The 13301-nt window shown below is 42.6% G+C and overlaps 2 protein-coding genes across 5 annotated transcripts in view; both read left to right on the top strand.

Annotated features, from left to right (window-relative positions):
- The window catches only part of METTL9 (methyltransferase 9, His-X-His N1(pi)-histidine), a 47581-nt gene extending 46871 nt beyond the window's left edge, over positions 1-710 (top strand). For 3 of the 4 annotated variants that reach the window (XM_072836153.1, XM_072836152.1, XM_072836150.1), the window contains one exon: positions 9-710. In XM_072836153.1, the coding sequence (XP_072692254.1) occupies positions 9-214 (206 nt within the window). In that variant the 3' untranslated portion in view covers positions 215-710. The remainder of the gene's footprint in view (positions 1-8) is intronic. The other variant, XM_072836151.1, reaches the window with a different exon arrangement.
- A 7579-nt stretch (positions 711-8289) lies between these two features.
- OTOA (otoancorin) overlaps positions 8290-13301 on the top strand; it is a 68636-nt gene continuing 63624 nt past the window's right edge. Inside the window, exon 1 of the mRNA XM_072836160.1 lies at positions 8290-8411. The gene's annotated coding sequence lies outside the window, so the exon portion shown is untranslated. The remainder of the gene's footprint in view (positions 8412-13301) is intronic.

The following is a 13301-nucleotide window of genomic DNA, read 5'->3' on the forward strand; positions in this document are numbered from 1 at the left end:
TGTTTTAGTAGGTGGCAAGTGGGAGAAACCATCAGAAATTTTAGAAATCAAGGGACAGAATTGGGAAGAACAAGTGAATAGTCTGCCTGAAGTTTTCAGAAAAGCTGGTTTTGTTATTGAAGCTTTCACCAGACTACCATACCTGTGTGAAGGTGACATGTATAATGACTACTACGTTCTGGATGATGCTGTCTTTGTTCTCAAACCAGTATAGACACGTGGAGGCCCAAGTCTTCAGAGCCCACCCCAAGAATGTACACTCCAGAAGAGGGTCTGCGTTTGCGGTTATGTGAAGGGAGGACCTTTGGGGACTGCCATTCTAAATATCATGTAGGAATTTAAAAAGCCAAAATACTAATTATTTCTTTGTAGTGTGTAAAAGGAATGTTTTTAAAAAACAAAACCCAACTCTTTGAGGATTTTTATCAACTCTTTACTCAGTAATACAGGTCACACTCCAAGTATGGAAGATATTTTTTATACTTAATTGCAGTAGGGACTCATCCCCAGTCAAAGCAATAGTCACGACTTCACATGGAACCAATAAATATGGATTGTTTTTAATAAAATGAAGACTGGCAATAAAGCTGTCCATTCAGTTGCAAATATTTGGTTACAAGGTATAGCCACTGATACTCTTTCATGTTTAGAAATTCTGTCATTATTCAAAAAATGTTTTTAATCATGCTAATAAACTTTTTTGGAGATGACTCTGGCATCATGTTTGAGTTAATATAAGGCTCCCCTAGGATCTTTTATTGCTTTGGCTTCAAGAGTGCCCACATAGTAGCATTAGGTGAAAAGTACAGTTGACTATGTGATAAAGGCTTCCGACTGGGTGAGGGGCTGGGGGATTATTGAAATTGTGGTGAACACTGAGGCAGTCTAGACTAACCCTTGAAAGAGCAACCTCATTCAGATCTAATACTTCAGGGACCATCTCCCACTCCCATTTTATGTTGCTTTGGGAAGTGCAAAACACTGGCTTCTGACTTTGTGATAGCTTCCACACTAGACTCAGAATTCTGTTTTTCTGGACAATCTCAGGTTCTCATAATTTTTTTTTATTCTTTTTTTTTATTTATGATAGTCACACACACACACACACACACACACAGAGAGGCAGAGACACAGGCAGAGGGAGAAGCAGGCTCCATGCACCGGGAGCCCGGCGTGGGATTCGATCCCGTGTCTCCAGGATCGCGCCCTGGGCCAAAGGCAGGCGCTAAACCGCTGCGCCACCCAGGGATCCCTCAGGTTCTCATAATTGAACCATTCCGTTGTGTCTGCTGATAAAACGCAGCCTAAAAATGTTTTAATTCCCCTTCTTACTCTACACATGTATACCTCTTTCCCAGAACCTGGTTCTTCCCGAAATCCTTAACTGAGTTTATTTGCCAAGAATATGGATTGATGAAGACCATGTTAGACTCCTACATTCTAGAATCCTTGAGTGCCTCCAACCATATACCCACAAATGTTGCAATAGAGGAACTCATTAGCAAGATCAATAACCATTGTGCATATTCCAAAGAGAGTAGAGCACTTAACCCAGAATCTAAAATCTCAATAATAACAGAGACACGGATTTAAAATCGTGGTTATTAACAATATGTTATTCTCATGACTTTATTTCTTTTTTCAGCCAGGTGTTTCATTAAGTATTCTCATTTATATGCTCATAGAAGTCATCAAGTCAACACATTTACTGCAACACCTGGGTATAAAGGAGAATTAAAGCCTTGAAAAGAGTTACTTTATTATTCATTAAGAACAGCATCCCCACATCCTCACACCAATATCTTCCACTGTTATGTGTTGTCATAAGAAGAGTTGGGTTATGTGATTTATGCAAAATTGTTATTGGTGCATTCTAGTGCTTTTTTTCCAGGGATTCAAATACTTAGCACCCTAGATTATAAAAATAGAGGAAATGAGTAAACTTAATGTAGTTCTTTCACAGCTGAGTTTGTTTCTTTATAAATTGTCATAATCTTGCTGTTTAGACTGTTGAACAAGAGTGCAAGAGTAATGGATGTTCAAAGAGGCAGTTGATGCAAAGTGTTTCATAATTTTGAAATCAAGAATGAATAGGATGGTCTGTTAAAAAAAAAAAACAAAAATCTCTCTTCTTATCCCCCCCCCCAAAAAAAAACCCCCAGAAAATACATTCATTTATGCATTTCAGAGACACAAATAGTTTCTCAAAATCGGAGGTTCTCTGAAAACCAATATCTTAACAGTTCTGTTTTAGAATGAAAATTTGAACAACAAATCCTAGCACATTTGATACCTGGTCTTGAAAGTCTTTGTGGCCTGTCGCCACTCCACTAGGTGGCAGTGTTGCTTACTGACTGTCAATGGCTTTTTTTTTTTTTTTTTCCTAAATGGAATCCTGTTTTTTTTTTCCCCAAAGTACAATAAAGTTGCCTTCTTGTCTGCACCATTCCTCGTGTAAGTGCTTCATATCAGGTTCAAGGTTGTGCTAGAGAAATTAAGAAGAGCTCTATTTGTGGACAAAGCAAGTTAACCTATTGATCTTGAAGGTCAGGGGCAGAGGAAAGGCAAGCTGCACCTGTGATTGACAGCTCCTTGCACCTGCAGTGTGAGCCCCTTGAGTGTTAGGGCCACTGTTACAGAGAAGAGGAGAGAAGGTAACAATACCTTCAGTCATTTCTCCCTTGTGCAGAGTAGTTAAAAGTGATGGTGTATTTTACCTTTCTGTATGTCTTACCAGTTTTTACTTAGTTGACCTTTTAACAGCAAAGAAGCTGGGCTGGGACAAAGTAAAACTTAGTTGTTTGAAGTCATCTTTCTGATTAAAGCTTTATTTTCACTTAGATCTGAGGACAGTGTTTAAATAGACTCGTCCTGAAGATAGATGTTTTCATCACTTGCTTCCTACTACTTGATTACTGATAGAAGTGTTTCATGATCCTTTTTTCTAATAACTACAGCACATATTCAACATGGATTTTCAGTGGCTGAAGTGATCCACCATGTTTGTGCAGACGGCCAAATCCCCCCAAATGAGCTTCCAGCAAGTGCCTCCATATTTCAGCTGGAAGACGATGCACCGAGTTGGGGCTATCTGATCTGACTTGCACTGCCTAGGCACCTTCTGAGCACACACTTAGGCTTGTAATTGGCCTGAAACAGGATGCTCACAAACTTAAAACCAACTTCTCCAAGATACAACCTCAGGAACTAGCAGAAGGAAGTTCACACTGTATCCATGCTAGGAAACATTTGTTTGTAATCTAAGTGAAAATATGCACCCAGAATCATTAAGGAAATATTGCTGCAATATAAAATTCAACAGCTTGCTTTTTTGCAGTTAGTGGATGATGGGATGATAGTTAGGCAACAGTGAATGGCACAATAAAAATTAAAATTTCATAACTACTGTAGCTATGTATAGGCATTTATATTTTGCTGCTTCCTTTATCACTTCTAATGTATTTGTGTTGTCTTTGTCTTCTACTTAGGAATTAATTCAAACTTTTAAAGTTGTCACCTTTTAAAAATTTATTTAAAAATAAATAGAATGCTAGATTTAGAGAAATCTTGCAATGATAGTACAGAGTTCCTGTACACCTTTTACCTAATTTCCCTAATGTTTTATGTAGCCATGGCATGTTTGTCAACACTAAGAAATTGGCATTGGTATATTAAGTAAACAATAGAGTGTTGGGATTTTAGGAGCCAATTCAGAATACCATATCCCATTAAGTTGCTTACTTTAAAATTATTCGTGTTCACTGACATGGTACCATTATTTATCTTCCAATGTTTTAAGTTGTAAAATACACATAACAAAATGTACTATCTTAAACCATCTTTAGGGGTACAGTTCAGTGGTCCATGTATATTCATACTGTGCAGCCATTACCATCTATCCTTAAAACTCTTCATCTCATAAAACTGAAACTCTCTCATTAAATACTTCCCATTCCCCCTTCCTCTACCCCCTGAAAGCCACTCTTCTGCTTTCTATGAATTTGACTACTCTAGGTTCTTCATGTAAGTGGAATCATACATTATTAGTCCTTTTGTGACTGGCTTATTTCACTTAGCATAATATTTTCAAGGTTCAAACATATGCAGGATGCCTGAGTGGCTCAGTTGGCTAAGCATTTTTCCTTTGGCTCAGGTCATGATCCCAGGGTCCTGGGATCAAACCCAGAGTGGGGCTCCTGGCTCAGCTGGGATCCTGCTTCTCTCTCTTCTTCCTGCTTGTGCTGTCTCTATCTCTCTCTCAGATAAATAAAATCTTAAAAAAAAAAAAAAGTTCATCCACGTGGTAACCTGTGTCAGAATTTCTTTTTTAAGGCAAAAAACAGTCCATGTGTATATACATATACACCACCAATGAATGCTTATCCATTCATCCATCAACGGACACTTGTGTTACATCCACCTTTTTTGTTATTGTGGATAGTGCTGCTGTGAACATGGCTGTACAAATATGTAAGTCACTGCTTTTGCTTTTTTGAGAAAATTTTCAGTTCCAGTGTAGTTAGTATACAGTGTTAGACTAGTTTCAGGTACAATTTAGTGATTCAACACTTCCATATATGACTCTGCACTCGTCAGGATGAGCGCTTTCACTTGTTGTGGGTATACACTCAGAAGTGGAAGTGCTGGATCATATGGGAATAGTTTGATTTTTTTAGGAATTGCCATACTGTTTTCCACAGCAGCTGCAGCATTTACACTCCTAACAATATACAAAAGTTCTGATTCTTCACATTCTTGCAAATGCTTGTTCTTTTCTGTTTTTCTTCAGAGTAGCCATCCTAATGGATGCAAGGTGTTATTTCATTGTGGCTTTGATGGATTCTAGAACGATTTGTTTTTATAGCACAACTTGTATGGCATTGGGTTTCATTTACTAGTAATTTGTGCTTTGTGGCTTGCCATTTATATTGATACCACTGAATTGGAATCTGTGCTCACTGATACAAAGTACTTCTTTTTAAAAGCTATGAAATTTTATACTTTTGGAGAATTAGGAGATCACTATTACATAATTAGAACTTAAGATTTCCCTCTGGATTTTAGAGTCAATATGCTGTATTCTCACGAATTAAATATAGTATTTTTGTTACAAGACCATTTAAAAATCGTTTTGAATATATGTAAAATGAAAAGACCCCCCCCCCAATATATGACCATGTAAAATTGGAATGCCTATACATCTGAACTTCTTAAGTTCTGGAAAGAACAGATATACTTCCCAAATGCTGTTTTCTTATATCCTGTTTAGGCATCAACAGAATATTGTGTTTTGTTTTGTTTTTCAGAGTATTAGTTTTAAATGACCTTGAACCCTCAACATTTATTTTTATTTATTTATTTATTGGAGTTCAATTTTCCAACATACAGCATAACACCCAGTGCTCATCCTATCAAGTGCCCCCCTCAGTACCCATCACCCAGTCACACCCACCCCCCCGCCCACCTCCCTTTCCACCATCCCTTGTTCGTTTCCCAGAGTTAGGAGTCTCTCATGTTCTGTCTCCCTTTCTGAGATTTCCCACTTATTTTTTCTCCTTTCCCCTTTATTCCCTTCCACTATTTTTTATATTCCCCAAATGAATGAGACCATATAATGTTTGTCCTCCCATTGACTTATTTCACTCAGCATAATACCCTCCAGTTCCATCCACGTCGAAGCAAATGGTGGGTATTTGTCGTTTCTAATGGCTGAGGGAATATTCCATTGTATACATAGACCACATCTTCTTTTATCCATTCATCTTTCTATGGACACCGAGGCTCCTTCCACAGTTTGGCTATTGTGGACATTGCTGCTAGAAACATCGGGCTGCAGGTGTCCCGGCGTTTCACTGCATCTATATCTTTGGGGTAAATCCCCAGCAGTGCAATTGCTAACCCTCAACATTTAAAAAAAATATTTATTTATTCATGAGAGACACAGAAAGAGAGGCAGCAACACAGGCAGAGAGAGAAGCAGCTCCATGCAGGGAACCTGATGTGGGACTTGATCCCAGACTCAGATCATGCCCTGAGCCAAAGGCAGATCCCCAGCCGCTGAGCCACCCAGGCATCCCTATCAACATTTTTTGATGGTAGAGTTGAGGTGGTTGAGAATATATTGGCAGTCCCTTTTATACTCAGCAGAACAAAACAGGTTTTCCTACACTTGATTTTGCCACTTTTTTTTTTGTTTATAAAATTTAATTTTTCTTTTTTAATGTAAGCTCTGTACCTGACAAGAGCCTTGAACTCACAACCCCAAAGTCAAGAGTCACATGCTTTACCAACTGAGCCAGCCAGGCCCCACTGCCACCTTGTTCTTATCATTTAGAAGGTGACCATGACTGATAATTTTTTGCATTATAAGTAACATGTTTATTATAGAAAAAGTAAAAACTGCATACAAGTGAAAAGAAGAAAGTGCAGATAAACTTTACCTAGCCTATAATCTTAAGAGAACCACTATTAACATTTTAGTAAAAAAAAAAGAAAAAAAAGCCATTTTAGTATATGCCCTTTCAGATATTTTCTATGCACATATGTTACCCTCCCATGTTTATAAACTTTTAACATTAAAAAATGTAAAAATGAAAAGATACTGTTATCCTTTCAGGATGAATCATGTGAAACTCATAGATACCTGATTTCTAAATCAAAAGTTGACAAAGAATGGAAGACATTTCCCATCATTTAAGGCTTGAGAATGAGCTTGTTTAAAGGATTAAACCAAGGGCTGGGGATAAAATAATTTTTTTGAGAACGCTGAACACTCGTATATAAATATTGACTAGATGAGCAACAGAAGAGTACAGGTGGCCATTTCTGAAGAGAATCTCTAATTTTTGCCACTGACAAAATAATGTCAGCATTAGGCATTTTAGCTATTGAAAAAGGTTCAGGTATTGAGATGTATTTCATTAAATATGAAGGATTGTAAGGAAATCTCTAGGGTTCACAATTATATTTTCACTAGAAAAGATATAGAACAGTTATGCATAATCCCACTGTGCAAACTTAACATTTCAATGTACTTCCAGTTTTAATAATAGTGTATATTACTTAATATTTGGCTTTTTTGGTTCTAAAATCATTTCCTAGGGCACCTGGGTGGCTCAGTGGTTGGGTGTCTGCCTTCGGCTCAGGTCGTGATCTCCGGGTCCTGGGATGGAGTCCCATATCAGGTTCCCCTCAGGGAGCCTGCTTCTCCCACTGCCTATATCTCTGCTTCTCTCTGTGTCTCTCATTAATAAATAAATTTTTAAAATCTTTAAAAAAATAAAATCATTTCTTGTGTTACTATTACATGGTCTTTGTTAATATCTATTTTAATGGCTATAGAGTTGATGTATCACAGTTTAACCATTTCCTTATTGGTGTACACTTACATTGGGTCTTTTTGTACTACCACCACTTGTTGTGTTTATATATATAATACTAGGACAGTAAATATTTTGGTGCAGGAGCCTTTTTCACTTGGGAGGAATTATTCTTTTTTCCTTCAGATAAATTAGGTCACATTTACGGACCAATCGGTTTGAACATATTTACAGTTCTTATTATTCAAAAAACTTTTCATTGTGGAAAATCCCAAGCACATAAACAGGAAGAAAGATAATAATAATTACCCCTCTTCCCAGGTTTCAACAATTATCAACACATGGCCCAACCTTGTTTTAACCAGGCTCCTGCTGCCCCGTGATCCCCTTTACTTCCAAGCAAAGCCCACACATCACCTCTGTTTTGCAGACATATACCTACAAAAGATAAGGACTTTTAAGAAAACCACAGTACAGGGGCGCCTGGGGGACGCAGTGGTTGAGCGCCTGCCTCGGGCCCAGGGCGTGATACCAGGGTCCTGGGATCAGTCCCACATTGGGCTCCCTGCAGGGAGCCTGCTTCTCTCTCTGCCTCTGCCTCTGCCTTTCTTTGTGTCTCTCACGAATAAATAAATGAAATCCTAAAAAAAAAAAAAAAAAAAAAAAAGAGAAAAAAAGAGAGAACCACATTACAGGGCTCATACCTAAGAAACTTAACCTTTACACATTCGGTGCCCACACTGCTCCAACTATCTTGCAATTATTTTAACAGTCTGCTTTGGGATCCGAATAAAGTCCCTATGTTGCAATTGGTGGCTCTGCCATTTAGTTCTTCACACCCTCCCTGGCCAGCCACGGTCTCAGAGAGGGGCCCGGCATAGTGCAGTCTGTCCGCCTGCGTCTGGCCCGTTTGGCTCTGGGGAGGAAGCCCCAGGCCCGGCCCGGCGCCGCGACCCCGGGGCACTCTGCGCGGAGAGGCTGGCGCCGCCCCCACCGCTCGGGCCGCCGGGGGTGAGCCCTGTGGCCCCGCCCCCTCCCCTCCCCCCCGCCCCCTGCGCAGCGGGACTCACAGCAGAGGAGCGGGCAGCGCAGGTGAGGCGCGCGCGGCGGCCCCCGGGGGGCGGGGAGGGCCCGGGGGATGCAGCGCAGGGGACGTGCGCGGACTGGGGGCGCCCCGCGGAGCCTCCCCGGGGAAGGGGACGAGGGGTGCATGGGGCGGGATGGAGGCCGCCAGTGGGCACAGAGACGAAGGAGATGGGCTAAGGGCAGTCGCCTCGGCTTTAAGGCTCTTGGGGGTGGGGGCGTCCACGGAGGGGGGCGTGCGTAGAAACTTCCAGGAAAGGGCTTCGAACCCGCTTAATACTAGTAGCAAGAAAAGCAACGCTGGCAACGTTTGTAATCATCATGGCAGGTGCAAAAACAATAGCAGCAATAGTAATAATAATAGCTGCTATTCTTTTTTTAAAAGATTTTATTTATTTGAGAGAGAGAGAGAGCCTGAGTTGGGGGGCAGAGGGAGAAGCAGACTCCCCTCCCTGCAGGGAGTCTGAGGCGGGGCTCATCCCAGGACCCTGAGATCATGACCTGAGAGAAAGGCAGAGGCTTAACTCCCTGAGCTACCCCTGAGCCCCTCATTGAGTGTGTCTGTGTGCCAGTTATGGGCTCAGTTCTTCACCTGTTTTCTTCTTTTTTTTAATGTTTTATTTATTTACTCATGACACACACACACACACACACACACACACACACACAGAAAGGCAGAGACACAGGCAGAGGGAGAAGCAGGCTCCATGCAGGGAGCCCGATATGGGACTCGATTCAGGGTCTCCAGGATCACAACCTGGGCCGAAGGCAGGCACCAAACCGCTGAGCCACCCAGGGACCCCCTTCACCTGTTTTCTATACGAGGCAAGTTCTTGACATATTTTCCGTATTTTATGGAAGAAAACGTAGTAAGAAATGGGAAAATGCAGGTAAAGCAAATTCATCACGGACTGCGCAATGGATAAATTTATGAACTTTAAAAATGTTTACACAGTCTTTGTGAGGGAGGTACTGTTGCCATCCCCATTGTACAGAGGAGGAAACACAAGTCCAATGAGGTTAAGGAATTTGGTCAAGAGCACAAATTGGGGGGGATGGCGCCTGGGTGGTTCAGTTCTTAAGCATCTGCCTTTGGCTAGGGTCATGATCTCCTGGCCCTGGGATGCAGCCTGATGTCAGGCTCTGCTCAGTGGGGAGCCTGCTTCTCCCTCTCCCTCTGCTGCTTCTGCTGTTTGTGCTCTCTTGCTCTCTCTTTGTCAAATAAATAAATAAAATCTTAAAAAAAAAAAAAAAAAAGCACAAATTGGGTGGTCCAAACTAAGGCAAAGCTCCTGTCCTTGGGATGGCACTGGCTACCGGGTGCTGAGCAGGGAGGCTGGGAAGCAGAGCTGGTCAAAATGCTTTGGATTGTTTGGCTCTGGATTTGGGAACCAGCCCTTGCACTCAGTAGCTGTGTGATGTTGGGCCGGTCATTTGACTTCTTGGAACCTGTTTCCTCCTCTCTGAAGTAATGATAATGGTAATATTTGCCTCAAAGGTTCTGCAAGGATTCAGTGAGACAGTGTATGTAGAGGGGAGTGTACTTAGCTCTCTCTCATTCAATGGTTGCTGGGATTAGGACAACTATCAAGTCAGGCAGCCCTGCATTGGGACCCCTTGTCTGTCATTTGTTTGCTCTGTGACCTCGTGTGCCCACTGAACTCAAGTAAGTCAAGTAAACCTTTGGGGCTGATGGAGAGAGTAAATGGAAGGGAGGGCCTGGCATGATGCCGACACATGGAAGATGCTCAGTGAAAACTTTCTTCCTCTCCTTTTATCACAGAATCCCAAATCTTCCATTTTGTTCCCCTGACACTAAAAGAGAGGAAGGGGGATGACTGTCTAGAAGCTTCCCATCAAGGGCAGAGCTGGAACAAGAGTTCAAGCCTCCATGCCTCTAATCCAAAAAGTAACCACTCCTTTGACTTCTGTACCCACCGTGAGCCTGGCCATTCCAACACCAAATCCAGTTCAATCAGCCTGATATTCTACAAACCAGACAAGTTAACCCACTTTGCATTGATGGCATGAAAATGTGCATCCATGATGCAGACTGTAAATGGAGCTGTTTTACAGACTGTAAAACTCCATGTAATGGGGAATTGTTGGTTTGTGTCTGGGATGGGGTGTGCCACTGTTGGGGGAAACCTCCCAGCATTTCAACGTTTCAGAGAAGATGAGATGTCTCTCATCTGTAGGTTGACCAACTTATCCTGTTTTGCCTGTGACCTTTCCTGTCTTATTTATTTATTTTAAAAAGATTTTATTTATTCATGAGAGAGACAGAGAGAGAGGCAGAGACACAGGCGGAGGGAGAAGCAGGCTCCATGCAGGGACCCTGATCTGGGACTCCATCCCGGGACTCCAGGATCATGTCCTGGGCTGAAGGCAGGCGCTGAACTGCCGAGCAATCCAGGGATCCCCTGACCTTTCCTGTTTTAAAAGTGAACCGTGTGTTCCAGGATACCGCTCAGTCCTGGGAAACCAGGATTGTTGGTGTTCTTGTTCATCCAAATGCTCATTCCCAGTTGCTCAGGAAATCCATCTTCGTTTCTGGTTTGTGGTTATTATTGCTGTTTTCATTTTAGGTTCTACCAAAGCAGCCCTAGCCTGCCGGATTTCCACCAGTGGGCAGCAGGGAGCCTTTGGTGGGAAGGGGGAGGGGCCCATGAAGAAAACCATCAACCCCCAAATCATGATTGCCCTGCACAGTCCATTCAATCCTTTTGGCCAGTCTCCTGAAAGAGTGACCCAAAGGGCTTTTAATTAAAACCAAATCCTGTACTGGTGATGCTCTGAGGTTTCCTTGGCAGGAAGACATTATGTGCAGTAGAAAGCCAGGCATCTGTTTCAGTAATCATATACCTCTCCGTAGAGTTAGTAGGGAGATGCTGGCAGTAAGTACAAGAAGCCTCATTGTCCAGGAAACTGGAGAATTGTGAATGAGGCCAGTGCCCCAGGGCAGCTGACCAAAAGGGAAGGGAGAAAAAAGAACCAAAGTTTCCCGGTAAAGCCCCTAAGCCCCAAACCCAGTAGGAGTTATTATGGAGAGTTGAAGGTACCAGCTGGGAGGTGGGATTGGTGGGGGCAGAGCACATCTGCAGAGTGCTTGGGGATCCTCTAACTTCAAAACCTGTTGGAATGTGTGTCTTTTAGTGTTTGTAGGTTTCAAAAGTTTCAGTTTGTTTTTGCCCTGGGCAGTAAAATGAGCCTAATGGTTTGCAAAGCTGGTTGTGGAAGTCCCCTTGGGGGTTAAAGCATCCATTTGTTTAACCAGCTAGACAATACCAGAGAAATCTGTAGGAAAGGATCCCAGGAAACCGTGGTGGGCATTATGGGGCTTCCCTTCAAGTTGCTGTTAATATCCCAAGAGGGTGGCATCCTGTAATTGGGGTGTGGGCTGCCTGAGAGTCAGAGGAAGCAAAATGCAGCCCCAGTTTTCATCTGATTTGATCTATAAACAGATTTTGAGGGGTTCCCCCCTCCTTCCACTTGACCTGAAAGACCCATCCCTACCTGTTTTCCTCCTGGTGTGTCCCCTCCTGTGAGCACCCATCCCCTTTCCCCCCTCATATATCCTCCCCTCTTTTACTAAAAACACGCAGTCTCTTTTGTTGCTTTTTCTTTTAAAAATCATTTGTGAGGAAAATTTCAAACACATACAAAAGTAGGCATAAGAATATATTGAACTTTGGGGCACCTGGTTGGCTCAGTGGTTGAGCATCTGCCTTTGGCTCAACGTCGTGATCCCAGTTCCGGGATTGAGTCCCGCATTGGGCTCCCCTGCCTATGTCTCTGCCTCTCTCTCTGTGTCTCTATGAATTAAAAAAAAAAATATATATATATATAGAACGTCATGTACTCATCACTCAGCTTCCATTGGCAACTCATAACCACCTACTTCCTCCCCTATTATTTTGAAGCCATTTCAAACCCCACATTTCTTCTTGTAAATATGGAAGTGTGTAGCTCTAAAAGCAGGCTTGGCAAACTTTTTCAGCAAAGGAACAGAGAATCAATATTTTCAGCTTCGTAGAACACAATCTCATTGCACTGACTCAACCCTGCTGCCACAGCATTGGAAGCAGCCACAGACAATACTGACGTGAACAGGCCTGGCCCCATATTCCACAAAACCTTTACTTAGGGACGCTAACATTTAAATTCCATACATGAAGTTTTCATGTGTCAAGAGATAGCACTCGTCTGTGTGTGTGTGTGTGTGTGTGTGTGTGTGTTTTAAACTATTTAAAAATGGAAAAACCACTCTTAGCTTGTGAGCCACGTAAGACCAGGTGGCTTGTTTGAATTTGGGTTGTGGTTTGGTGACCCCTTGTTGGAGGAGATCATTTGAGGGATAATGTAACTGTTGGGGGGTGACCTATGAGCTGGCACTGGGTAATAGGAGCCCCCTCATCCCCTCTCCTGTCCTTGGAACGTGCACTGTGCCCACCATCCCACATGAGGAACTCCAGGAAGCAAACTCCAGGCAGCCAGCTGGAGGACTTCCAGGGGCCAGCTTGTTGGTGTTTGTATATGGAAGAACCTTGGTTTTTCCTCCTGAGCGAGGGAACACGGTTCTCCAGCTCCTTCTTTGTTCTTGTTCTTGTGAGTCTTTCAGACCAAAGTGTGTCCTTTACCACTTGCACAAAGCATGCAACACCAGACACTTGACTTGTGATGCTTTTGGTTACCAAATAACGTGGAGGTTCTCCTCACACCATGTAATTCTGTGATGCCAGCTGGGTGTCCTACAGTTTAACTCAGACACCATCTGCCTGGAGTCAGAGCAGTCCCATGATACTGTTCCCCTCTCACCCGCTTCAGTACCCGTCCATGGTGTAGGTCTCCAGGTCACCCACAACTTCTGGGTGACATGGCTGTGTTGCCAGGGGAACT

The sequence above is a fragment of the Canis lupus genome, chromosome 8 (genome assembly GCF_048164855.1).
Source record: "Canis lupus baileyi chromosome 8, mCanLup2.hap1, whole genome shotgun sequence".
Lineage (NCBI taxonomy): Eukaryota > Metazoa > Chordata > Mammalia > Carnivora > Canidae > Canis > Canis lupus.